Raw genomic sequence first — 25,429 nt, forward strand, 5'->3', positions numbered from 1 at the left:
AGTGTAGTGCTATTCATGAAAATGATCAATATATAATAGTTGAATCAATTATAAATCGTGTGATCTCAAAATATCCCCTTAGGGCCTTAAAGGGTATGGGTATCTGAAATCTAATGAATATAAAACGCAATTTGTCTGGGGGGTAAGGGTCAGAAAAAAGAGTTATAATGGTCCAGGAAAAGACAGGGATAGGGGGTGCTGTGCTTAAGGAGAGCTTAGACAGGCAAGCAGATGATGGAAAGTAGAGCATCAGGACCAAGATGAGAGCCCTGGATTGGAGAAGCAAAAGAGACACAGTTTACTTCATTCTATACACTTAATGTTTCCATGGGGACAAAGAAGAGCATCAGAGATTTCCCTGGCCTGAAACATATGGAAATGAAGGATGTCACTAACCCCTAAAAAAGGATGTCACTGGCAGCAGCAAAAGTAACTCTTCTTAAATGAGCACAGTTCAGGTAATTCATATCTCATCCCCATTGACCCTGATTCCTGAATAACTCGTTCTCCCCTCCATCCTGTCTACCCTTCTCTGTAAACATTCCTACCATGTACCTAGTTGTTCAGATCAAAACCTGAGGAGCCATCTTCAATCCCTCTCTTTCCCTCAGCCCCTATATCTAATCCTCAGCAAGTCTTTTACCTTGATCTTTAGAACATATCTAGGTTCCATCTACTGAAATGTCTTTCCATTTCCAGTCTATCACCCTGGTTGACATCATCTCTGATCTGGATTATTATAGCCCCTCACTCCCTCTACCTAGTTTTCTGCTTCTATTCTTATCTCCTCCCATTACAATCTAATACACATCAACTTCATGATCATTTAGACACATTAATCAGACCATGTCACTCCCATGCTTCAAACACTCTAGTGGCTTCCTATCTCACTTAAAATCTAAGCTCTGCCATAGCCCATAGGCTGTATGTGGTCTAACCTGACCTCCCTCTCTGGCCTCATCTTCCACTACTCTCTACTTCATATTCTACCAGAGAACCCTTCTTTCCCTTCCTCATACATGCCAAGCTCATTAGTACCTTCAAGTCTTGCCATTCCCTGCACCTTGAATACACAGATCCTGTATCTTCACAGGACTACTCCTTTCTGTTAATCAGGTCCGGGCCACGTTCCCTGACTACTCAAACCCACAAGCACTCCCACTCCACTGAACCCAGTCAATGAATATCACCACACCCTCTTCTATTTTTTTCATAGTACCTACCACTATACTTATTTACTTGTGTGTGGTCTGTCTTTATGTCCCATCCCCCACCTCCTTACACCCCAGTTGCATACAGACTCATGAGAGTAGGGACTCTTGGCAATTTACCCACATTGCCTAGAACAACACTAGTTACATAGTAAGGCTCAATAACTATTTCCAGAATGAATGAATAAATGAATGAAACACATTAAAAATTTTATGTCCTTTCTGAAATTGCTGCTCAAGAATTTATTTTCTGAGTGTGTTGAATAGTTTTTCCATTCTCAGATGATATTTTAGAAAATAGTTGATATTTTTCCCTTAGCAAAAAGGGGAGGATATGTCACCTACATTTTCCTTACACACATACTTTGAATACTGTGGTCCTCCCTATGGGCATCTAACCTCAGAATTATAACATGAGGATGAAAGAGATAACTGAAAGAATAGTGTAAAAAATTTCATGTTGCCTTTCTGGAGCACGCAATAGAATTTTCTAGCATGATATATTACTATACACACCCTCAGTAATAACGGGAACCTGTGGAAATGTTATTTCAGAATATTACATCAGGGAAGAGCTCTAACTCTCTTCAGTTTTGCCACAGGGTTGTTAAGATTGCTGCTACTGCACTTACTTGAAACATAATCACAAATAAGAAGTGTGTGGAAACAACAGCTATATTAACTTTATCATGTACAATTAAGTATTCAACACACTTGAAAGCACTGCTCCATTGTTACGGTGTGCGACACAGAGAAATAGATTTGGAGGCGGGGCCTTGTGCAGACATAGCTGCACTGCACTTGAGCAGTATAGCCAGATGCCCATAGACTGGAGGTAGTAAAGAGGCACTGATCAAACATGGGTTCTCTGGCTCACACTCTGTGGAACACAGATGAAATATCTAGAAGTACCCCAGGCAGATCCCCCAAGGGAAGATGTGACAAGTCCATGAGGTTTGTCTTTGCATGATGTCCACCTCCTTTAAAGAAACTCCCCACCTATTCCTCTCTCTAATCCCAGGCACTTTTCTCTGAATACAGTAGATACATAGTAGAGAACTTGTTGAGATAAGCCTTCTTATGATATTAGAATAGAGAAATTACATGATACTTTTATGAAAACTATGTGGTCTTTTAACATAGGAGTCCTGAAGGTTTTTAAAAAGTCTTCAGCGTTGCTCTATGCTTTTCATCTTTGATGCTAAAATTCCAGGCTGTATGACTGGCAATTCAGGAGATGTTTTCCTCAAGTCTTACTCGATGTATAAGGCTAGCCCTGGCCCAGAAGCTCTTTTCCAATAAGGAGAAAGATTCTCCCTCTTCATATTTTTGTTCCTAATTAAAGATGAAAACAAACACAAAAAGCAAAGACAGTAAGAAATGGCATGTATGATAAAGGTCCTCTCTCAGGTTGTGAATGTTGTTATTAAGAGGAGTGGGCTGTTGGGCTCATGTGCACCCAGTCTGCAGTTTAGGGGTGAAGAGGCTCACAGAGTAGGGGACTCCAGGTGATATAGCTGATCAGAGGACAAGTTCAGTGTACTCTAAATTCTAGGAGTGACTCACAGCTCTGAGACTTAATGGCAAGAGTCTCTGTTAAATAATTCTAATCATTCTAACTCAGATGTCATGCAATTCCTCATATTGGACCATTTTTAACTTACAAGATGGCAGTATCATTTGGTTCCACCTCATTCAGCTGGGGGTAAGAATGGGAGTGGGAAGAAGAAGTTGTTCACTTTTGGACTCATAATACTTTCCCAAGAGAGATCATTGGTGGCTCATACCACCAATTTCTCATTTGTGGAACACAAAACCCATTTTATACTTTATCCCATGTGCTGACAGAAGAGACTTTCTATGCTCTCACAGTCCCCTGGCCTCTGAATCCTCCTTCAGTGAATCTTGTCTAAGTTTCAACAGTGCCAATAGGATGCAAACAAGAAATCCACATACACTAAGCATTTGAATTTTAAAAACCCTATTGAAAAACTTGGGCCTCCTGTCATCTGAGTAGCCCTCTTTATCTCCTTGGAGCCCTTGACCCTTTCCCTCTCCCATTCCTACTCCTCATGCCCTCCCCTCCCAGGCCTCACTCTGCATTTGTTCTTTTCTCTTATGCATAACAGTTCAGCTCTTCCTGGCTTCTGATCTCCCAAATTTCATGCTATCATCTATTAGGTAGATGTCAATTTAACAAGATTTACTCTACTTAAAATGTAGTCCGGAATAATCATATAGGATTCAACACACATTTATGGCACACCAATCTACTAATCTGTGGTCAGCATTATGCAAGGTGTTAGTCAGGAGGAAAGGGTAGCCCCAAAATACTTCCTGGCTGAGGAATTCAATCTAGTTGGGTAGGCAGACATTTCATAATAAAAGCAAAACAGTTAAGGGATTGGGGATAAGTGCTCTGTGATAGCGTTTTCCGAGCCAGACTTACTTGGAAATAAGACAGGAAATGCATCTTTACTGAAAGTATTCCAAAATTTTATTCCAATAAACACCTTTGTCTAAATGAAACAAGAAATCCCATCAGTCCCTCTAGAACTAATTCATTTATGTATACTAATTGTGGCTTACACATTTGAGTAAGGCAAGCATTGATGGAGTTTTGATTAAAAAGAAAATTGATTTTTTTCTAGTGGTCACCTAAAAGGAAGAATATCCTTAAAATATAATATTCAGTTCCTACTAGAAGATGAGACAGCAGAGAGTGAGGCAGAATGAAGATCTGAATGTTAGATCATTTTATATGCAAATTACTTTCTTGGAATCGATCAGGAAGATTAAATATGCCACAAAATTTAAGCTTCCAATAGTACAGATTCTGCAGCTGACACAGAGGTTACCACACCACTTCACTAAGGAACATACAAATGACAGGCAGGGATTCTTTTATTTGCTCCTGAAGAGCAAAGATTACATTGCTACATTCTCTAAGTCAAAAATGCTGCATCAAGAGGTAGAAGAAAGTTTAGAGCAGAGGTTTTCAACCCTGGTTACAGATGAGAATCACCTGGGGAGCATTTTAAATGCTGGATCTTGGAGCATCACCTCCATCAATTCGGATTTAATGGGCCTGGCATGGGATGCAGACTTGTTTCTTTTTTTAACTGTTCCAGTTAAGCTTTTAAAGACTGCAAATTCCTGGGCTCCATTCCTGGATGTTTCCAATTCAGTTGATTTGAAGTGACTTCCAGGAATCTGTGTTTTTAAAAGCGTCCCAAGAGCTTCCATGTTTGGCCAGGTTTTAAGAAAACACTGATCTAATGCAAAATTGCAGAAAGTGGAATCAGTGCCATGTGACACCCCAAAGCACAAGTGCAGAAAAGACCATTGAGAGTGCCGACACAGATACACAACAGATGAGAACCCTCTGCTGAATTTTGTTGAAAAGTGAAACAGATTTTAACATTACAAACTCATGTGGACAAAACAGCAGTACTACATTATAAGTCCACCTTTGGCCCAAAGTCTCCTTATCTGGAAATACTGGAGATCTAACTTCAAAAACATCACAGTGGGGTAATCATTAAATACTTATTTAATAATATAGACAAAAATTTCAAATATGCATAGTTGGTGGTTATTCATTAGAAATCACAAAATTATAGGAAATAAAATCAGAAATAAAAAGGTCTTTAGAGGGGCTGGCCCAGTGACGTAGCAACTAAGTTCACGCATTCTGCTTCAGCTGCCCTGGGTTTGCCAGTTCGGATGCTGGATGTGGATCTACTCATCGTTCATCAAACCATGCTGAGGTGGCATCCCACATAGAAGAGCTAAACCTCTACAACTATGATATACAACTACGTACTGGGACTTTGGGGAGAAAAAAGATAAAGAGGACAATTGGCAACAGATGTTCATGTGGGGCCAATCTTCCTCTAAAAAAAAAAAAAGGTCTTTAGAGATCTCATTCAACCACTCACCCACCCAAGAGAATGAAAGATAACTACAGTGAATTTCTTAAATTCCCTGTGAGTATCATCGGATCAAGCTAGACTATGGGTTAAGGAAGTTGAGTTTTAGTTCATTAGCTAGCTATATAAACTTGGGCAAGTCACATAAATTTTCAGTTCTCAATTTCCTCATCTATGACATGAGTGAACTGAACTTGATCTCTGAAGGTCTGTGATCCAGTTATGCAAATGTGTCACTCTATTTTAGGAAATTAGTAATTAAACAAAGACAACAAACATCTTTAGATGTGTTGACCCATTCAGCAGGCTTCCAATAGAAGCCTGGCATCCTGGAGTAACTTGCTTGACTATCAGGAAACGCCTCGGGTGTCATGAGCAAGAAAAACCACAAGATTATATTTAGATTACTAGATGGGTCAGGAAAAAAAATAAAAGAACTTAGAAAGTCTTTATGACTAATATGCTTATAAATGGTGTTTTAATCATTACCACATCACATGCTAACAGTGTGCTGCATGAAGGAAGCCAGCCTGATAAAATACTTGGGGGACCAATCATCATTGTTGACATTCATGCAGCATGACAGAGGAAATCACTGCTATGGAGAGTTCTGTTCAGCATAATCAGTGATAATACTGTCTTTAAAATGGAAATTGGAACCTAGAGTACTGGCACCCTTTTAGGTTGAATGAATCTCTCAGAAGAGTAGTTTGTGCATTTCCCATCTCCAGCATAAGGAAAACACTTCATTTTATCCGGAAACCTACTGAGAGAAACATCACATTTTCAAGGATATTCTGTTGATGACAGTATCATGGATACACAATATATCAACTGAAGCACCACAAGACAACATACCATACAATTTACGTTGCTCAGCATAATTTGTTTCTAAATCTTCATTTATTTGTAGCTTTTGTGACTGTCTAGAAAAACTATCAATGGTCTCAAATATCTTCTTATTCTTTGGTGGTCTTTTGAATGAATAATTGCCTATGATCCTTTTGCTTAACAGAAGAAAAAGAGATCTTTTCAGTTATCATTAAGCGATGGTTTGAAATTCTTATAATTAACGCATTTAAGCATACAGTCAATGCTTAGTTTATGGTTCATAAGTCTATTTAGAGAATAAAGCAGGACACTTATTGTTGAGTGAGAAACAAGGGGTTTAAACTTGTGAATACTTTAAATAAATCACGATTTGGTTTTATTTACTGCATTCATTCCCAGCAGGCTTAATTTAAACACCTTTATGCTTTTAAAGTTTTTTCTGTGTGCCTTCCCTGTTGAGAAGGTAAAATCTAAATCTTAAAATTGTTCCTTCATGGAGTCCATGCACAATACAACACAAAGGAAAATCATGAACTCCATTCAATACCTGAATGTATCTGCAAGTTTCTTAGGGTCTAACAGTGTGGCAACAAATTCTAATTCATTAGGCTTTTTTGTTCCTCCTCCTTCACAGAATTATGAGTGCAGTGTTGAGCTCAATTTTTTGTTAAAATGGCATAGCTATCTTTTAACAATTTTTTAAAAAATCATAATTTGGTTAAAAGACTTAGGAATAAGCTCAAAAACACCACAACTGAATATTAAATCTGTTTTATCAGTCTTGTTTTCGTGTACAGAATCTGTTAATAATCAAATAATTTTTTAAAAACCATTGGGTTGTTCTGGATTACTTTTGGGGCTTACATAACAAATTCTATTTCCAAAGTATAAATTCACTATTCATTTTCATCGATGAATTACACTTCATTCAAGAGTTAAGTTTCTTGTAATAAATATTAACGTAATGTGGGAAGATCTTATAATTTTCCAACTGAGTAGGAATCCTTGACATCCAAATGCTGAACTTAAATTGTAGAATAACTCATTAAGAAATATGCAATAGCAGTGTTAAGATTTACCACAAAGACACTGGAAGTGTTTTAAAAATTAATATTAAGCTGCTATGCTTGGCTTAATTAGCTTCTTCATTTACAAAGCATATCTGTCTGGTTTTATGAACTTGGTCTCCAGTCCCCTTTCCTACAAACTTGTTTAATTAAAGTTTAACAGCTGTGTATGCTTTAGAAACAGCAGAATGATTTTTCTCCCTTGAAATACTTAATCTTTTCTTAAAATATGATCCTTCTGAATATATATTTAAAAGGCAATAGACGAGGAATAATCTACCAACAGAAAAACACTGACAGCTTAGGGCATTAGCACCATGTATTCAGTGGGTAGACAAGAAAGTAATTCCCAAGCCAGGAAATCCAAGGCTCACATGGGGCACGAGCAGATTTTTGTTCTTCAAAAATAAAATGATAGGTACATAAAGCAACAAATAAGTCAATAGAAAATTAAATAAATAGGCAGAAGACTAAAAAATACTATAAAAATACAATATTCAGTGGGTTTTGTAAGACTTCTGGATACTACTGTACATATCCAACACCCAAGGAGTATGATTAATAAGGTAACACCAGCTATTTTGATCAGTTACTGCTTTATCATCACACGTGCAAATATTTATTTATTAAATAGTTATATGTGTATCATAAAATTTCTGAAATGATAACAAGAATTAAAGGGCAAATAGATGTGATTAATCCTTGAAGAGTATACCTTTTCATGTGAGATTAAAAAATAATAATACAAAAGTAATTCAGATATCAGTAGCTAATGCATACAATTTCACACTATCCCAACTCCAGCTTTCTCTTCTCCAAGAGCTCTCTCTTGCATACCAACCTGACCACTGTGCAGGGAACTATCACACGTATTTTAGGCCCTTCTGATACTTCCTTGAAAAGAGAGTCTCCGACTTAACCTCACCCTCTCCCTCATTATGCTCTGTTTGTGGTCCACGTGTTGAAAAAACACATTGATGTAAGAGCAAAACTAATTCATTTTCAAGAGAACTCTAAAAGAGACTTTGGTAGGGTGTATTATTGTTCAAAATATTTGCTTCCTGTCCCCGAGAGAGGGTTGTATATGCCCACCATGTTGATATCGGGCTTGGCCATGTGCCTTGTTTTGCCAATGACCCGAGTGGAAATGATATGTGCCTCTTCCAAACAGAAGCCGTAAGATCCATCCCACAGTTCCACCGTGCTTCCTTTCCCATTTTCCCAACAACTATTAATACCCCGTCAGCCTGAGTCCCCGAGGGAAGAAAATGTGGAGCAGAGAGTCATGCAACCCGTGGCAAACCTGTAATAGAGTGAGAAACAAGCCTCTATTACAGTAAACCATTGAGATTGGAGGTAGTTTGTTATCACAGAACGTTAGCCTAAGCTGACTGACAGGCCCATTTAAGCCTTTTCAATAATGAACCAGCATCTCCTCATCCCCTTTGCTATGCAGGGACAATCCCTGCAGCATTTATGCCTCTGGAGAGAGCAAAGGAAAACAGATGGCTGAGACTCGTGTTCTTTACCACTTGCTTTCCTTAACCTTCAGCAACATGAAAAACTAATGTTCAGCAAATTGGAGAGTTTACATTTTTAAAGATAAGGAGTTGGGATTGAAACTAATTGGACTAAGTTGAAATATTTCCAAAATAAATAGAATCATTTCACAGAGTGATATTCAGGATTGAAGTTTTATAAATATTGCACAGAGCTTTCCGCAGTCATTAAATTTGACAAATACTTACTGAGCGCACTCTCAATATGCTAGATGTCATAAGATAGGACTGTGCCAGATGCTGGGCTCCAGAAATGAGCTGCTGCCCTTGACTTCTGGGAGCTCACAGATAGAGAGATACAAGTACAACTGGCTCTAATACAATTTGATGCATTTTATACCTGTAGGACCAATAAAATACTATGGAAACAAAGAAGAGGATGATCATTTCTTTCAGGGTAAGGGTACAGGATTTTGTTAAATGGGTGGGGGATGGAGAAGGGTCTGCCATGCACAGGATAAAATATGAGCATATACAGAAAAGCATGAAAGTATTTTTTTAATCTGAGAAACTATAGCTCTAACACACAGTGAGTGTGTATGCGTGTGCACGAGTATAAATGGGAGATGGAGGGGGAACAAGATGAAAGTGAAAAACTGCCTACTGTGAGTGGTAAAAGTTATGATAGAGTAAACATAGTATATGATAGGAGCCATGGATCTAATCACAACCACAGAAGATTTTAAAAAGAGATGATTGGGGGCTGGCCCCATGGCATAGTGGTTAAAGTTCAGCCTGCTCCACTTCAACAGCCAGGGATTCACAGGTTCGGATCCCAGGCATGGACCTACACCACTTGTCAGCCATGTTGTTGCGGCAACCCACATACAAAACAGAGGAGGATTGGCACAGATGTTAGCTCAAGGCTAATCTTCCTCAAGCAAAAAAAAAAAAAAAGGGGGGGGAGATTGGCAACAGAACTTAGCGCAGGGCAAATCTTTCTCAGCAAAAAACCAAAAAAGATATGGCTGAACTAAATCTTCAGTTTACACACACACACACAAGCATGCACATACACACGCATTTACGTATGCGTGCATATTTATGTATATATCTATACATATAATACACATGTCTGTGTGAAAGACAGAGACAGATATTCCCTTCTCAAGGTAAAATCTAACAACATTAAAGGGTACACAGTGAAAAATCTCCCTCACACTCCTAATCTGAAACCCTCCACTTCCCTTTTCAAAAGGCAAAAGTTACACATTTGCTAGTATCTACTTACCAGGAGATTGTGAAGAAAGTGGGAGTGAACTTCTAGAAAAATGATTGGGGTTGAAGTGGCGGTCAGAATCTGATATCTGATAGTTTACTCGCATACAAGCATATACGTGTATTTGTGTGTGTGTGTACAGACGGATCTATCCTTTTCTTCTTCATTGTTCCAGAGTGTTTTATTTCACGAATGTACCATAATGTCCTTAACTGTACTGATGTACATTTAGAAGGTTTCAACAATGCTGCAATTAACTCCCTTGTACATTCTTCTTTGCATTCATGTGCAAGTCTATCTACCAGACAAATTCCTAGAAATAGAATTGCTAAGTAAGAGTTAGCCAAGCAAAAACAAAACAAAAGGAACAAGACCAAAGGAAGGGGGCTTCCTGCAAAGGCAATGTATGTGAAAGGGTTCGAAACTGCAAATGATCAGTGTGGCTAGAACACACTCTAGAGAACGCAGCTGGAGAGGACACTCGGGATCCAGATCATGGGGGGCTGTACATGCCGTGCTCCTGAGTGTGGGAGGCATAATGAGATGAGCATTTTAAAAATATCATCTTTGTGGAAGTGTGGAGGATGGATTGGCAAGAGTAACAAAGGGAAATCAGTTAGGATACAGACACAGTAACCCAGGGAGGAAATAACGAAGGTCTGGTAACCTGTCTTCCTGGGCACCACGAGGGAAAATCCTTCCTTCCTTGCCTCTTGCACTCTCTGCTTTTGGGAAACCTCCCAGGCCAATGTCTGAGACACCTCATGATAAAGCAGCAGTTGTAGGGAATGATCCAGCAGTGGGATCCACCCCTCTACCCTGGAATACGGAAACAGCCTTCCTGGTGCTAATCCTTCTACAAAAATTTATGTACTGACTGCTTCCCTCTTTTCTACAGAATAAATAACTATCATAGAATTTAAGTGCTGGAAGACATGTTGGAAATCACTTAGTCCAAGGGTCCTCAAATTTATTGTGAGACGCTTTTCCGTTTTCCTGAAAGCACGAGATCATAGGGAGGGCAGAGATTACAAAGAAAGTAGGAATGATCTCTTAAAGAAATAACTGGGGTGGATGCAGTGGCCAGGATCTGACACTTTCATTAAAGTACCCAAAGGGAACGGGAGGACAAGACACCACTGTGTATGTTTTCCCACCAAAAATTCCCAATCCAAATCTCAACACCGGAAGTTTAAGCTTAGGCAGGTTGGCAGTGGCAGCCAACTTGAAGAAGACTTGGAGATTAGTGATCTAAAATGTTACTACCTGTCTTGTGGGAAGATAGCATCATTTTATTCCTGATTGGACCAAAGCCTACACAGGTTAAACCACTCAGCTCAAATTCAAACAATTAACTGATGAGAGACCTGATACTAGAACATTTTCTCAAATTTCGGCATGCATCAGAATCACCTGGGGGGCTTATTAAACCATAGATTGTTGGGCCCCAGCCCAGGAGTTTCTGATTCAGTCTGGTAGGAGTGGGAACTGAGAATTTGCAATTCTAACAACTTCCTGGGTGATGTGGATGCTGCAGTCTGGAGATCACACTTTGAAAAATATTCTACTCGAACAATGCCCCATTTCTATGGTAGCTATGTTGCCTGTAGAATAGAATGTACATAGAGACATGTATGGTCTTCTACAATAAAGTATTTCTAGATTTTTATAACTTTAAAATATTGAGAAAAACATGTTACAAACTTTATAGTGAATCCTATTTCTCTATATTAGTAAAACTTAGATTAGCATCAACTCACAATAGATAAATGTATAAAAGTTATGTCAAAAAATTCAGTTTCTAAAGTTCTACTTCGTGGACCTTTAACCATCAAAAATAAGATTAAATGACTTAAAAAGAACTTGCTTCCTTACATAATCTATGACAATGAACTAAACTAAAAGGCAAATCACAAATTGAAAATATGTTTGATCTAAATATGACAAGGAGTTAACATACATAATATACTCAAATTAAGAAGAAACATTTAACATCACTTAAAAATGGGCAATTCTGTAATAGACAGTTCTTAGAAAAGAAAATAAAAGGTTAATAAATGTATAAAATATTTATTCTTGTTAGCAATAAAAATAATATAAATGAAAACAACAATAAGAAACATTTTTTCACCTTTCATATTAGCAAAGACTCAAATGACCTTAATACTCATTGCTGGATCAATACACAGCAAAATTTTCATACATTGCCAGAAATGTGAAAAGTGAAACTTTCATACAAGTTTCCTTATCATATTCTCCCTGATTTCCTCCACTTTACTGCTAAGGATGTTGCAAGTTTTAATTAAAAAAAAAAGCATTATTTTTTGAAAGTCATGTGAGAATACTAGAGCTCAGGAACATTATAAGTTAGGAGTCATTTCAATTTCCATCATGCAGTAAGCATTCTCTTGATTTTAATGATAGTTGTATTAGATTCAGAATTTGGGCTTGATTTACATAATTCCCCAAAGACGGCCCCAGAAACCCATTAAAGGTCACCTTACTTTCTCATACATATACCAAATTCTAATCCGTTCATCCGTTTCCTCTTCTATTATCATATTCCATGCTTTTGTAAAGCTTACTTCTTATTATACTTTCATCTCAAATAGAAAATCTTTCAGTTTGGCTTTCCATCCTACTAAACTCCATTCCAATATGTATTACTTGCTCCTCTTCATGTTATAGTAAGAGATTAAATAGTCATTTATTTTTTGATGTATGTAAAATTGAATCCAGACTCCAGAAATGTTCCTCAGAAGTATCAACACACCTAGAGGTGCAGCAGTGTGTGACGCAGTGTTTATCACTGCCTGCTCCAGGCTGCATATTAAAAACAGGTATCACATCATGGTCAGGGAGTAGGATTTATTTGTGTAATAAGCAAAGTAGAAAATCTCCTTGGTTCCCAGGTGTCCAGTTGCAGGAGCCCAAAGTTAATGACTTGCTACTCATCATATCCCACATATACAACTTTCATCACACAATTTACTTTTCTGAGAGAAAACATCAACAACTGTCAGCCCTCTAATAATGAAAAAAATTTAATTATTTTCACTCAGTCACTACTACAAGGATGAACAATTTCAAAATCTTATTAGTTCTGCTAGTGTGAACCATTTAGATTCTCATGCAGGATCACTTTGCAGAAAAAAAAAAACTAGGGAGATGATTTTTTTAACGAATAATTTACAGTTAATATTTCTGTCAAAAAACATTTTCCAATTTTATAAAACTGCAAACATAGACTTTGGTTTCAAAATCAACATTTTAAATACGGGAATAATTACTGCCTGTGCCTAACTAAGATGCTATTATATACATAGGTATCCCTCATAATAAGTTAGATAACATTTGAATATTTTCCATAACACAATGAAACTAATTGAGGAAGTAAAATAACTTTAAAAAAAAAAATAGATCCCCTAGGTTATTAGCTCCTTCTTCTCTGTACTATTGGTTTGGCCCAGCACAGGCAGATTGTGCTAAAATAACAGCCAAAAGATCATTGACGTTCTAATGTTGGGCTTATAAGAGGAGCTATAAATAGCATGGGGTAATATTCTGATATAGAATTTTCCCAACCGCAGGCCTATTCCTTTTGTACTAAAAAGAAAGGGCAATTAAATTTATTCTATTCTTTTATAAGCACTGTGGCTGCTCCCCAGTGAAGATGCACTGCAGGGTTCTTATAGTATAAAAGCTCTTCCCCATCCAGATCAAGACAAATGTCTTCATTGTCCAGGTGTACCCATGTGGTTTCTAGCAATTCAGCAAAGATCTCACTTGGAGTAGCAGCTCAATATTTTCTCTCCCACTGCCCTCTGCCTCAACCTATAGATAAAAAAGAACCCATGGCTTATAGGCGAATTATTCTCTTCTATATAAATTATTGGCCAGGACTAGAAATCAGTTTTGTATTTTCTACTGATTTCCAAGTTAAGGGAAGGAAAGTAGATAATACAGATCAAGGATTAGCAAACTATAGCCTGTGGGTCAAATCTAGTCCAACACCTGTTTTTATAAATCAAGTTTTATTAGAACATTCATTTTGTGTATCTTTTAGAGTTGCTTTCTTGCTACAATATCAGAGTTGAGTACTTTTGACAGAGACAGTATGGCCTGCGAAGCCAAAACTATTCACTCTCTAGCCTTCTACAGGAAAAGTATACTGATCCCTGCTACAGATATAATAAGGCACTAATATCAGAAGGAACCGCACATGGAATATCTTGCCAACAGGTAACAGTGTACGGGAGGAAGCAGGTCAAGATCCTAAAGAGACTGTAGGCAGCATTTGAGGACTTGCATGAAAAGTTTTAAAAGTGTTTTTCTTCCAACTTTAGCATTCACAAAATGTGGAGCCATATCTTAACCTACCAGGACAATCAAATTATTTCAACAATGACCAAAAAAAATTGATAATCCAAAGTAGGCAAGGCATTCTGCTAAGCTCTTGGTTGGCTCTGTGCTAACCAAATTATATCCATTATTTCACACCGAAAGTTAGTTAATAACACATTAAATTTTGATAGTGTGTTAAAGTTTACAAAGGATTGGTGCATACATTATTTTATCTTATTTGGCTTTCAAAATAACCCTGAAGATCTAGAGATCAAAAAAATCAAAACTCAGAGAAGTCAATAACTTTCCCAAGGTCACACAGCTTGTAAGAAACAGAGCTGAGCCTGAATGTCCTGTCATCTTACTCCAACTATAGCACGCCTTCTACTATATCATGCTACCCTTCATTGTCCTTAGATATCTAAAAAAACCTTTTATACAATAAAATTTGACAAAATTTAAGAGCATCCACAACTAATTAAATCAACACCTTAAACACATCCGTTCCCTGCATGAAATTCTTCCTCCAAACATTTTACAAGAGAAACAGTGGTCAATTTTAAGTTTAAACAAGGTTAACTGAAATTGCACAAAATAGAAGAGCTATCTGTTCCTTAATTATTAGGTGATTATTCAGGCTGAAATATTCTTGAATCTTTCTGGCATGCTTCTTAAGCTTAGTTAAAAAGGTATTTTAAGACAATCTTTTTAGCTTCCTACTGAGATAATTATACTTATATGTCTTTTCAAAATATTTGACAGACTTACATTACTGTGAGCAGAGAAAAAAATAAAAATCAATATTTAGTTCAAAGGAGAGTACAAAAGTTAGCATTTCTCTATGTTTTTACTTGGAGTTCACAACTTTAGAAAGTTGTACTACTAAGAAATAGAATTAAGGCAGCAGCAAAGAAGGCTAATACACTAATAGACCAGCCAGCTCCAGATGTGATTTGTGTTTCCTGCTAGGAAATATCAGACTCCAAAAGAGCACTTCACATAATCTCTTTGCAGGGAGGAGGGTGAGGCTTATGTCAGAACTGAGGAGCAAAGTCCCAAAGCCAGCCCACGAAGAGGTAAAAAGAGCTTAGTGAAAAGCATCCAAGTTAGGAACTGACTGCTCTCTTTCATAGAGAAGCAAGGAGATGTGGACAAGGGTGGAGCCAGATCAGAGCAAACTTCTAGGCTCCCTGTTGAAGCCAATGGGTTTCCTACCTGAAGTACCTCAGTTATTTCAGTCCGTAGACTACCTAGAGACGACATGATGGCTCTAATTCTTCCTTTTAGACATGGTGAGTTTAATATTTAATATTAATATGAAATTAATAATAAATAATGTCCTCATTATTTAATATTGATTTTCAGGTTCTTGCCTTTAATTTCCTATACATGGTTTTGTCTAGGTCACACATCCTTGCTACCCAATAATATGCCCATGGTATCTTTGTGTATGTTACTCCTAGGATTATTACTTATTATTTAGTACTTATTAAATAAGCAATTCTGGAATTGCCATGTTTTCAAATACTTACCTAGTACAGGTATACGAGTATACTAGTGTAACATAGGTATACCTGTATAACATACACATTGCGAAACATAAATCCTTAGAACTATATCTCGAGTATATTTTTTTCTTTATGGAATATTCAGGGAAAACACTGCCACAAGATAAATATTTTTTAATCCTTTCAATCTCCTACTAGGAGACATAGATTAGAAAGATACACACCAGATACACCTCTGGGAGTGTGACTGGAGGTAAGAGAAAAGGAGACCTTTCCTTTTTACTTCATATGCTCCAGTATTGTTTGAATTTTCCATACTAAGCCTATATTACTTTTGTAATTAGGGAAGAGGCTGTAGATCTTCTCATCTCAAACTTCAACTCAAAAGTTGTCTCCAACACAGCCCCACTCCTCAGGTTGACCAGATGCTCCTCTTCCTAAGCTCCAGGGCCTTGGGCACATCCCCATAGTGTCAATTCTCTTGCGGCACTGTATTTCTTTGGTGCTTTTGTCATCTCTCCACTAGACTATAAGCTTCCAAAGGCAAGAACTATCTATGACTTTTAATATTTATAACCCAAGTATCCAGCATTATAATAAATAAATACTTGAGGTACTCAATAAATAACGATTAAATCTTGATGACTACTACTACTAATATCTGATATTTACTGAAAATAGACTTATATATGCCAGGCTCTGCGATAATCACATTATGTCCACTATTTCATGTAATTCTCAAGAAAACTCTATGGAGTATATTCTATTATAATTTCCATTTTACAGATGAGGAAAGTTAAGTTTAGAGAATTAAGTAACTTGGCAAAGTAACACACCAAGTGGCAAAGTTGGGATCCGAATCCAGGCCATCTGAATTCACAGTTGTGCTCATGACCTCTACACTATACTGAATTAATAAATAGATGGCTATGCATGAATGAATAAATATGGAAGATTTTCGTATCTAAAGAAGAATCCTATCCAAGAGACAGGTGGATTAAGGTAGAAAATTAAACCAGAGAAACCTCTGATGTGGGTGGGGAGAGTACAACAATAATAGGTGTTGCCATTATTGGAAAAGGCAATTCAATCTAAATGGTCTAATACTTCCAGCAACTGTGGCATCTCCTACATTAAAGTGTACATGCTGTGTTAGGTGTAGTGCCTCTGGAAACCTCCCTATATTGCCAAATTTATTACAGAAATAATTTGGACTTAAAAACATCAAGATTAACATTTCTACATATAAATTTAAGGTGACTATCTCTCTGATGTTAGAAAGAAATATCTATTGCTAAGGCATATAGTTTTTATTACCAATTCCATTTTTATTCACTGATACAGGAGTAGTGTGATAAATAATCATCTACAACTACAAAAAAGAAAGAAATATTTCCAAAAAGGCATGGGTTACCTACCAATCTATAATTCTTTAGTAAAGAAGAATTATCATTCTTTAGCAAGAAGAAGGTAAGAATGTCCAGAATACATTAATAATTTTTCAGGTTCACATCAGAGGAAAACAGATGATTTTTCACAAATGCTTCTTATTTAGTAGTAACTGAACTGTTGGACAGACCCTGGGACACCTAATTTCACTGCTCAAGCCCTTACCTGTTAAATAATAGCATTGATCAGACCCTAAGTATTAAACAAGGATGTGCCATGCCATTTTGATTTGGAAAAATTCACGGTTCAAATTAAACCAGGCAAAAGACCCTTGGAGATATCTGAAAATCTTCTGTTCTAGCTATGAACAGCTAGGACCCAGGGCATAAATAGCCTCCTGTCCTCAAAAGCAACCACCTACCCAGGTCCCATTTGAGAACTGTAAAATAAAACCATTAGCTTCTATGCTGTCAAACATTTTATTCACCAATCTTTATCAGGGTCCTAGACACAAGTTTCCTTTTCATTCTGTCCTTCTTTTTAGGACAGAATGCATTTCTCATTCCTAATCTACTGAAAACTCCATAAATCAATGCATGGTCTTCAAAGAGAGCCATATAGACACATTAGGCTTCTATTATTCAGAGCTACTGCACCAACCACAAAAAAAAAAAAAAAAGAAATTATTAAACAAGCATCATTTTTAGTTTTACTGGAGAAAACTTAGTTTAGTTCTGTTTTTCTTCCTATAAATCTTCATTATTTGCTGGAACATAATATGATTCAACCATCTGTGATAGGCTAATATTGATTTCCATATCTTCAATAGCACATTTAAAATCAACAAGTTTTAAAATGTTTAATTTCTAGTGATTCAATGGATTTTTTTTGCTAATATCAGAAAGTTATTATTAATAAATTAGGATGTTTTGACATTTCACAATATAGTCTCTAGACTTGAAGAGAAATTAGCATTTAAATATTTTGCAGTGACAGAGTCTCAGGATTCTCTACCTCAGACAACTCTGCAATATCAATACTTGTTAGAGAAAGTCTGGCATCGTATTTTCTAGCACGAAAATGACTGTGCTGTGAGCAGAACATGCTTCTCCACAACACCATTGATCCTGCCTCACCTAATTCCTCCCTCGGGCCAGGAAATGATTCTGTTTTCTATGAACACTTCTTGGAATTCTCCTGAACAACGAGGGCCACAAACTAAACAAAATCAAATTATGTGAAGTGAATTATAAAGTAGATTACATCTCACTGGTAGGATGACCATTTGGTGCAGTTTGTCTTGGCTGTCTAGTTTATGTTGATTGTTCCAGTGTAATGATTAATATCATCCCCTTTCACTCTCAAAAGTGGCCTAGTTTAGCTGACAAGTTATACGGTTACCCTTTTCACTGGGGACTAAAAAGACTCTATTCATTTACTTCTTTGAGGTTGCTTACTACATGGAACCCAGATTCCAAATGTTCGTAAAGTGTATTTCACCAAGTAAGAGGAGAAATGATGCTCGGCTTCATTTCTGACTGGGCCCAGAAGATCCGTGAAACAGAACTACAGATGTGCCAATGAAAAGTGTTGATGCCTTGGAAATTTCCATTGTGGTTGATTCGTATTCACTTTTCATTTTTATGCTTTTCAAAACAGTGCTTCTGTGTGAGTCATAACAAATTAATAAGAAAAAGCAAATAACTATGAAAAATATTTTGGCGGAACTAATGGGTCTGTCTAAATATTACTTTCATTAGCTTTTTTTACTGTTCATGTCATAGATAAGCATACCCATTTGGGTTAACACTATGAAAATAGCTACATTCCTCGCTATCCAGATAATCGAGTAATTGCCTCGTGATTTTAATCAATGCTGACATCAAGATAGAAAGTTCAGACTCTCAAAAGTCTCCTGTTTTACAATCTTAGGAATATCTGGCTGAATTCTCTGAACAAATACTTCAACTCTACTTTTCATCTTGTCAATATAATCATAATGACTGTGATTACAACTAATGTGACTACTTTTATGAGTCACTTTGAAAATAACAGATCAAAGTAGTCATCATTCATGTCATAAACAAGGACACTTTACTTTTAGAAGAAGCTAGATATGATTTTCTCAAGAGAAGAAAACTTTGACCAGTTACTTGGGTCAGACTGCCTCTCTTTAGTCTATTCTCCACAGAGCAGAGAGAGCGATCCTTTAAAAATGCCAATCAGGTCATACCACTCCATGGCTCAAAACCCTCCATTGGCTTGCCACCCCACTAAAATAAAATACAAAGTCCTTACTATGACCCCCAAGGCTCTGCAAACCTCTCAGACCTAATCTCCTAACTCAATTTTCCTCCTTCAGTAAGGTTCAACATGGTGGCCTCCTGCAATTCCTTAAACTCACTTAATACATATCCATCTCAGCTTTGCATTTGTTATTCCTTTGGTCCAAACTGCCCTTCCCCCAGATACTAGTATGGCTCTCTTCCTCCATCACCAGGAGTCTGCTCAAATATCTTCCCATTAGAGAGGTTTACAGTGAACATTCTACCTAAAATAGCAGTCCCAAACCCCCACGGTCACTCAACACATCCTTTCCTACTCTATTTTTCTTCATAGCACTTCTAGTTCATGACATTGCATTATGTATTATATATCTGTTAATTATCTGCTTCTACCCACTAGAATGTAAGCTCCACGAGGGCAGGAATTTTATCTCTTGTTCAATTATGTCTCTCTCTTGTCTAGACTAATGCGCATTAAATGAATGTTTCTAAGGCCTACAGTGTCAATGAACTGATTAAATTAAATATAACCTGATGATCCAAAGCTAAGTTCAAAATTTGTATTGAAATGTTTTGACTTCTGAATCTGAAGTCCACAACTGCCCCATTGCACATGATCTTTAAATCAATTTCCTCTGAAAAGGGTATTTCATGCAGTGTTAGTAAGAGTGTAAATATACACAAACCTCTTGGGAGAGAAATTTGGCTGTATATGTTAAAACTAAAAATAACAACAACAACATACATTCACCCAATATTTCCACTTCTAGCTATCTATTCTACAAGAATAAACACACAAGCATACAATGGTATGTGTGCAAGGATAGATAGCAACCTATTGTTTTTAATACAGTCATGTGCTGCATAACAATGTGTTTTGGTCAATGACAGTGATTCCCATAGACGGTGGTCCCATAAGATTAGTACCACATAGCCTAGGTGTGTAGTAGGCTATACCATCCAGGCTTGTGTAAGTACACTCTACGATGTTCGCACAATGCCGAAATCACCTAACGACACGTTTCTCAGAACATAGCCCTGTGGTTAACCCACGCATGACTGTATGTTCACAGAGTTGTGCAACTATCACCACAATCTATTTTGGAACGTTTTCATACTCCCTAAAAAAAACTACTATACCCATTGTACCCATTAACAGTTTCTCCCATCTTCACTCCTCTATGCCCCTGGGAACCACTAATCTATTTTCTATCTCTATGAATTTGCCTAATTCTGGACATTTCATATAGATATAATCATACAATAAGTAGTCTTTTGTGACTGGCTTCTTTCATTTAACATAAGGTTTTCAAGGTTTGATGATTCATTCTTTGAATGGGATTTGCATCATATGCACATAAACTGTTTTCCAAATATTAAAAGCATATTTTGGATATTCATGGATTGATATCAAACGATTTTCCAAATTTATTGCTCTTCCCAGTTTCCTACTGAAATCAGAAGGCAAGACAGGCTCTTGAAAATAAAAAACAAAGTCATCAGGTTCTAAAAATTTAAAATGCATATCCTACAGGAAATGAAAACTAAGCTTTCATACTAATACATTTACACTTAACTAAAATCACATTATTATACATACACACATTCATTCTCCCCAAAACCCTCACTCTATTTAAAGAATCTAAAGCAAAGAACCTGTTATAACTCAAAATATAAACAATTCAATACAAAACAAGCAAATGCATCGAACAAACAGACACTTTACCCAAAAAGATATATGAATGGCAAGTAAGCACATGGAAAGGCGCTCAATATCATTAGCCTTCAGGAAAATGCAAATCAAAACCACAATGAGATTCTACTTCACACCTATTAGGATGGCTATAATCAAAAATATTCATAATGCTAAGTGTTGGCAAAGATATAAAGAAACTGGAACCCTTGTACATTGCTGGTGGAACATAAAATAGTATAGTTTGGTAGTTTCTTAAAAAGTTAAATATATACTTACCATAACACCTAGCATCCCTACATATATACCTAAAGAAATGAAAGTGTATTTCCAACTAAAGACACAAATGTCCACAGCACTTATACAAATGTCCATATCTTTGCTCATAATATCCCCAAACTGAAAACAATCCTAATGTGCATTAACTTGTGAACAGAGAAACAAAATGTGGTAGGTCTGTACAGTGGAATATACTCAACAATGAAAAGGAACAAACTACAGATACACGCACAACCTGAGGAACCAAAAAACACATGCTAAGTGAAAGAAACCAGATACAAAAGACTACACATTGTATAATACCATCTAAAGAAAATTTCTAGAAAAGGCTAAACTATAGAGACAGAAAGCAGATCCATGGTGGCCTGAGACTGAAAAGTGGGACTGGTGGGATCCAGAGTTAAGTGCAAATGCAAGGAGGGAAATTTAAAGGCAATAGAAGTGTTCAAAACCTAGACTGTGGTAAGGGTTGCACAACTGTATACATTTATACTAAAACTCATTGAACTATATATTTAAAACAGGTGAATTGTACATTGCATAAATTATAATTCAATAAAGCTTTTAAAAGAAAAAAGATCAAACATTCATGAATATAAACAGTACAAACCATACTTCAATAGCTCTATTGATACCAGGCAAGTGACTAATGAGCAGGTAATCCTGACATGAAAATTTTTGCCAGGCATTCCTACATCAGCAAGTTTTCAAATTGTTTGGTCTGAAGATTTCTTTACACTCTTAAAAATAATTGAGGATCTCAAAGCACTTTTATCTATGTGGATACTGTCAATATTAACCATATTAAAAATTAAAATGAAGAATTTAAAAAAATATTGATTGAATCTAAAAATAACATTAATAGATCAATATGTTAACAAAAAGAACTTATTTTTAATTAAAATTGTAGTTATTTTCCAAAACAAAAGAAAAAATAGTGAGAAGAGTGGCAATTGTTATATTTTTGCCAATCTTTTCAATGTCTGGCTTCATAGAAGACAGCCAGATTCCCATATCTGCTCCTGCACTCAGTCTGTTGCAGTATCACACATCATGTAGCCTCTGGAAAACTCCACTGCACACTCACGAGAGAATGAGAGTGAAAACGGCAAATAACATCTTAGTACCATTATGAAAATAGTTTTGATCTCAGAGACCCCCACAAAAAGTCTTGGGAACTCCCAGCAATCTTCGGGCCATCCTTTGAGAACCCCTAGCCTAGATTCTGCTCTAAAAGCAACTGAGATTCATTTTAATGAGATTGCTTACTCTACTGTCATTAATACAGATACTTTAGGATCAAGCTTTTTAGGAAAACAGGATCAGAAAACTTTCTGAATATAGTTTTCAAAGCATTTTGACTCCCACGTTGTATAGACCTGGCTATAACTGATTTAAAGTAAGCAATCAAAATGAAATATATCATACTACATCAATACTTACTTGTTGAATCTCAAATATTGTTCTAGATTTATCAGCAAATAGAATAAATAAGACATTACTACATATTGTTAAAACACCTGATTGTTAATGTTATTTTCTAAAGTCACTATTTTTGTCACTGATTCAGAAGCTTCTGTTTCACAACCTTTCCTGTTTTCCTCATCTCTATTATTATAAAATCTCCCTCTTAGTTTCTGTATTTGCTTCTAAAATAATAAAATGTTCTTGAATTTTTCTAAAATGAACACTGACATCATAATCTAAAACAATCATGCCAATTTTAATATCTGGAAAACAATGATCTAATGGTCATTTTAGAAAATGTGGTTAATTTCAGTTTAATTAATATTTATTTCTCCTGTGCCTCCCAGTTAAAGGCTAATAATATGATCAGTAAGTTTATGTATGCCTTACATCCTGAAATGGTTGATGATACACACTAAGGATGTACCAGTTCATTTGGAATGTCTCTAAAGCTTTGGTCCTCTTTGAATTGAGATGTACTTCCCATGTAATGTGATTTAAAACTCAACAAAATCTAGATATTTATAACTTGAACTCAAAAACAACAGTTTAAATACTTACTTTACAATATCTCCTTCAAGAGCAATCACTCTCTTAATGATCTTCTGTCCCGGGTTTTTAGGGGACCTGGAATAAGATAAGGTTATACCGTCAGTTACGTCTCTGTTATTTTAAGCAAATGAAAAGAAATTCTACAACAAAATAGGCTATATTAAAGTCATTACAAAATCCTTTGCACTCATCACATGACATCCATCCTACTTAGGTCCCATGTGATATAGAGCTACTATTGAAATCATTCCCATTTTAAACCTCTGAGGGAGAAGAAGCTATACTGAAACTTTACAAAAATAAAAATACAGAGGGATAAAGAATTTTATTATTAAAAGTACTTGCAGAAAAGAGGATTCACACATAAGAAAATGATTAGACATGTCCTTAAAACAATAACATACTTGTTTCTTTATTTCATTTAAAATAAACAGAGGAGTTTGATTTAAATCCTCAAGAAAACACTGAAGATGACAGCTATTTTTTGAAAAAATAAAGAATTAGGAAATTCTTTTAAACTACGTTTAGGTTTAGCTATTTAAAGATTATGTAATTCAGAGTGCTAAAACAAGACTATTGACAGTTGAAATGGATACGTTCTGGTATACTTAAAGCAGACATCATTTGTTTCAAGCTATGATGAATAGCTTATGGTAAATGTTTACTTAAAGTAATACTATTTACTCTAAATAACTACTCCTCCTCTCCCTCTCTTCCTTCTTTCTTCCCTCCTACCTCCTCCCCCCTCATTCTGTCTCTGGAATCTCTCACTCTGGGGGATGTCATGTCTGTCCTCAGCAGCCCTACTGAGAAACTCATTTGGCAAGGAACTAAGGTCTGCCAATCTCCACGCAGATGAGCTTAGAAGGAAATCCTTCAGCCCCACTCAAGTCTTCAGAGACTGCAGATCTGGCCAACAGCTTCACTGCAACCTCATGACAGACTCTGGGCTAGACCACCCACTGAAGCTGCTTCTGGCTTCCTAATCCTTAGAAATCTGTGAGATAGTAAATGTTTGCTGTTTTAAGCTGCTAGAGGTTGGGGTAATTTGTTACACAGCAATGGATAACTCAATCTTAGTTTGTCTAATTTCCTGCCAATAACATTTTAAGTCTTTTGATTTAACCGATCCGTTCCAAAGAACATCTCATCCATCACATAAATGATCATTTAATATGCATTTGAAAATCAGGGAGAGATAAAAATATTTTCAATTCAAGTCACATTTTGAATTTAATTACCTTTTAAAAGGAAGGTAAATGCAGAAACTAAAAAGATTAAATATACTCAGAATTTAATACTTCAAAGGGAACATGTAGTTTCAATAAGATTTATATTTCACATTATATCTTGCAGAGAAAACAGAATCTTCTAAACCATTTGCATCTATGTACTTATGACAATTAGTCTCACAATTTTTCACTAAATTAACTATTAATATTCTTTATTTTAAAAGGAAATTTGATCATAGTTCTTGACTGAACTGTCCCCTCCACTGAATTGACTAAACATAATATTTCTATAATTTTAATGTCATTTATGTTATAGGAGAGGAAGAACTATTCCTCCACCTTCTAGGTCCTTCTGGTCTAAGAATTAAATTGACGTAAGACAGAATAATAGGAGAAAATCAAACAAAGTTTAATAACATGTATATGTGGGAAAAACTCAGGAAAACTGAATAACTCACCAAAATGGCTAAAGCCACCACCTTAAATACCATCTTCAGCTAAAGATAAAGGAGGATATCGGGGGTAGTGGTTTGGGGCTTCAAAGGGGAGAAAGGCAATTTACACGGAGATGGAAAAGCAAATGTTTGATAAACAAATGTTTGCTGGGTCATCTATAGACAATGTGACCTGAAAGAGAGAACTTTGATAAGAAGGGGCTTAGCAAGGATCCTCCCAGTCTATTATACCCAGAGTTATCTATGGTGATGGCCTGTCCTGAGGACAAGCCTTCTATCTTAAATTCTTATAGGCAGTTAGCGGGTAGGTCGATGTTTCTTTCAGAGTCTTTTGTTCTTAAAAATAATCAAGCTAAAGAGACACATTTTGGGGTGGGAGACACAATTCTGATCCCCTACAATGTAC

The 25,429-nt window shown here is 36.4% G+C and overlaps 1 protein-coding gene across 1 annotated transcript in view; it reads right to left on the reverse strand.

Annotated features, from left to right (window-relative positions):
* IMMP2L (inner mitochondrial membrane peptidase subunit 2) overlaps positions 1-25,429 on the reverse strand; it is an 846,417-nt gene that overhangs the window by 235,983 nt on the left and 585,005 nt on the right. The window contains exon 4 of the mRNA XM_058528430.1: positions 23,346-23,411. Within this exon, the coding sequence (XP_058384413.1) occupies positions 23,346-23,411 (66 nt within the window). The remainder of the gene's footprint in view (positions 1-23,345; positions 23,412-25,429) is intronic.

Source organism: Diceros bicornis, chromosome 3, assembly GCF_020826845.1.
Source record: "Diceros bicornis minor isolate mBicDic1 chromosome 3, mDicBic1.mat.cur, whole genome shotgun sequence".
NCBI lineage: Eukaryota > Metazoa > Chordata > Mammalia > Perissodactyla > Rhinocerotidae > Diceros > Diceros bicornis.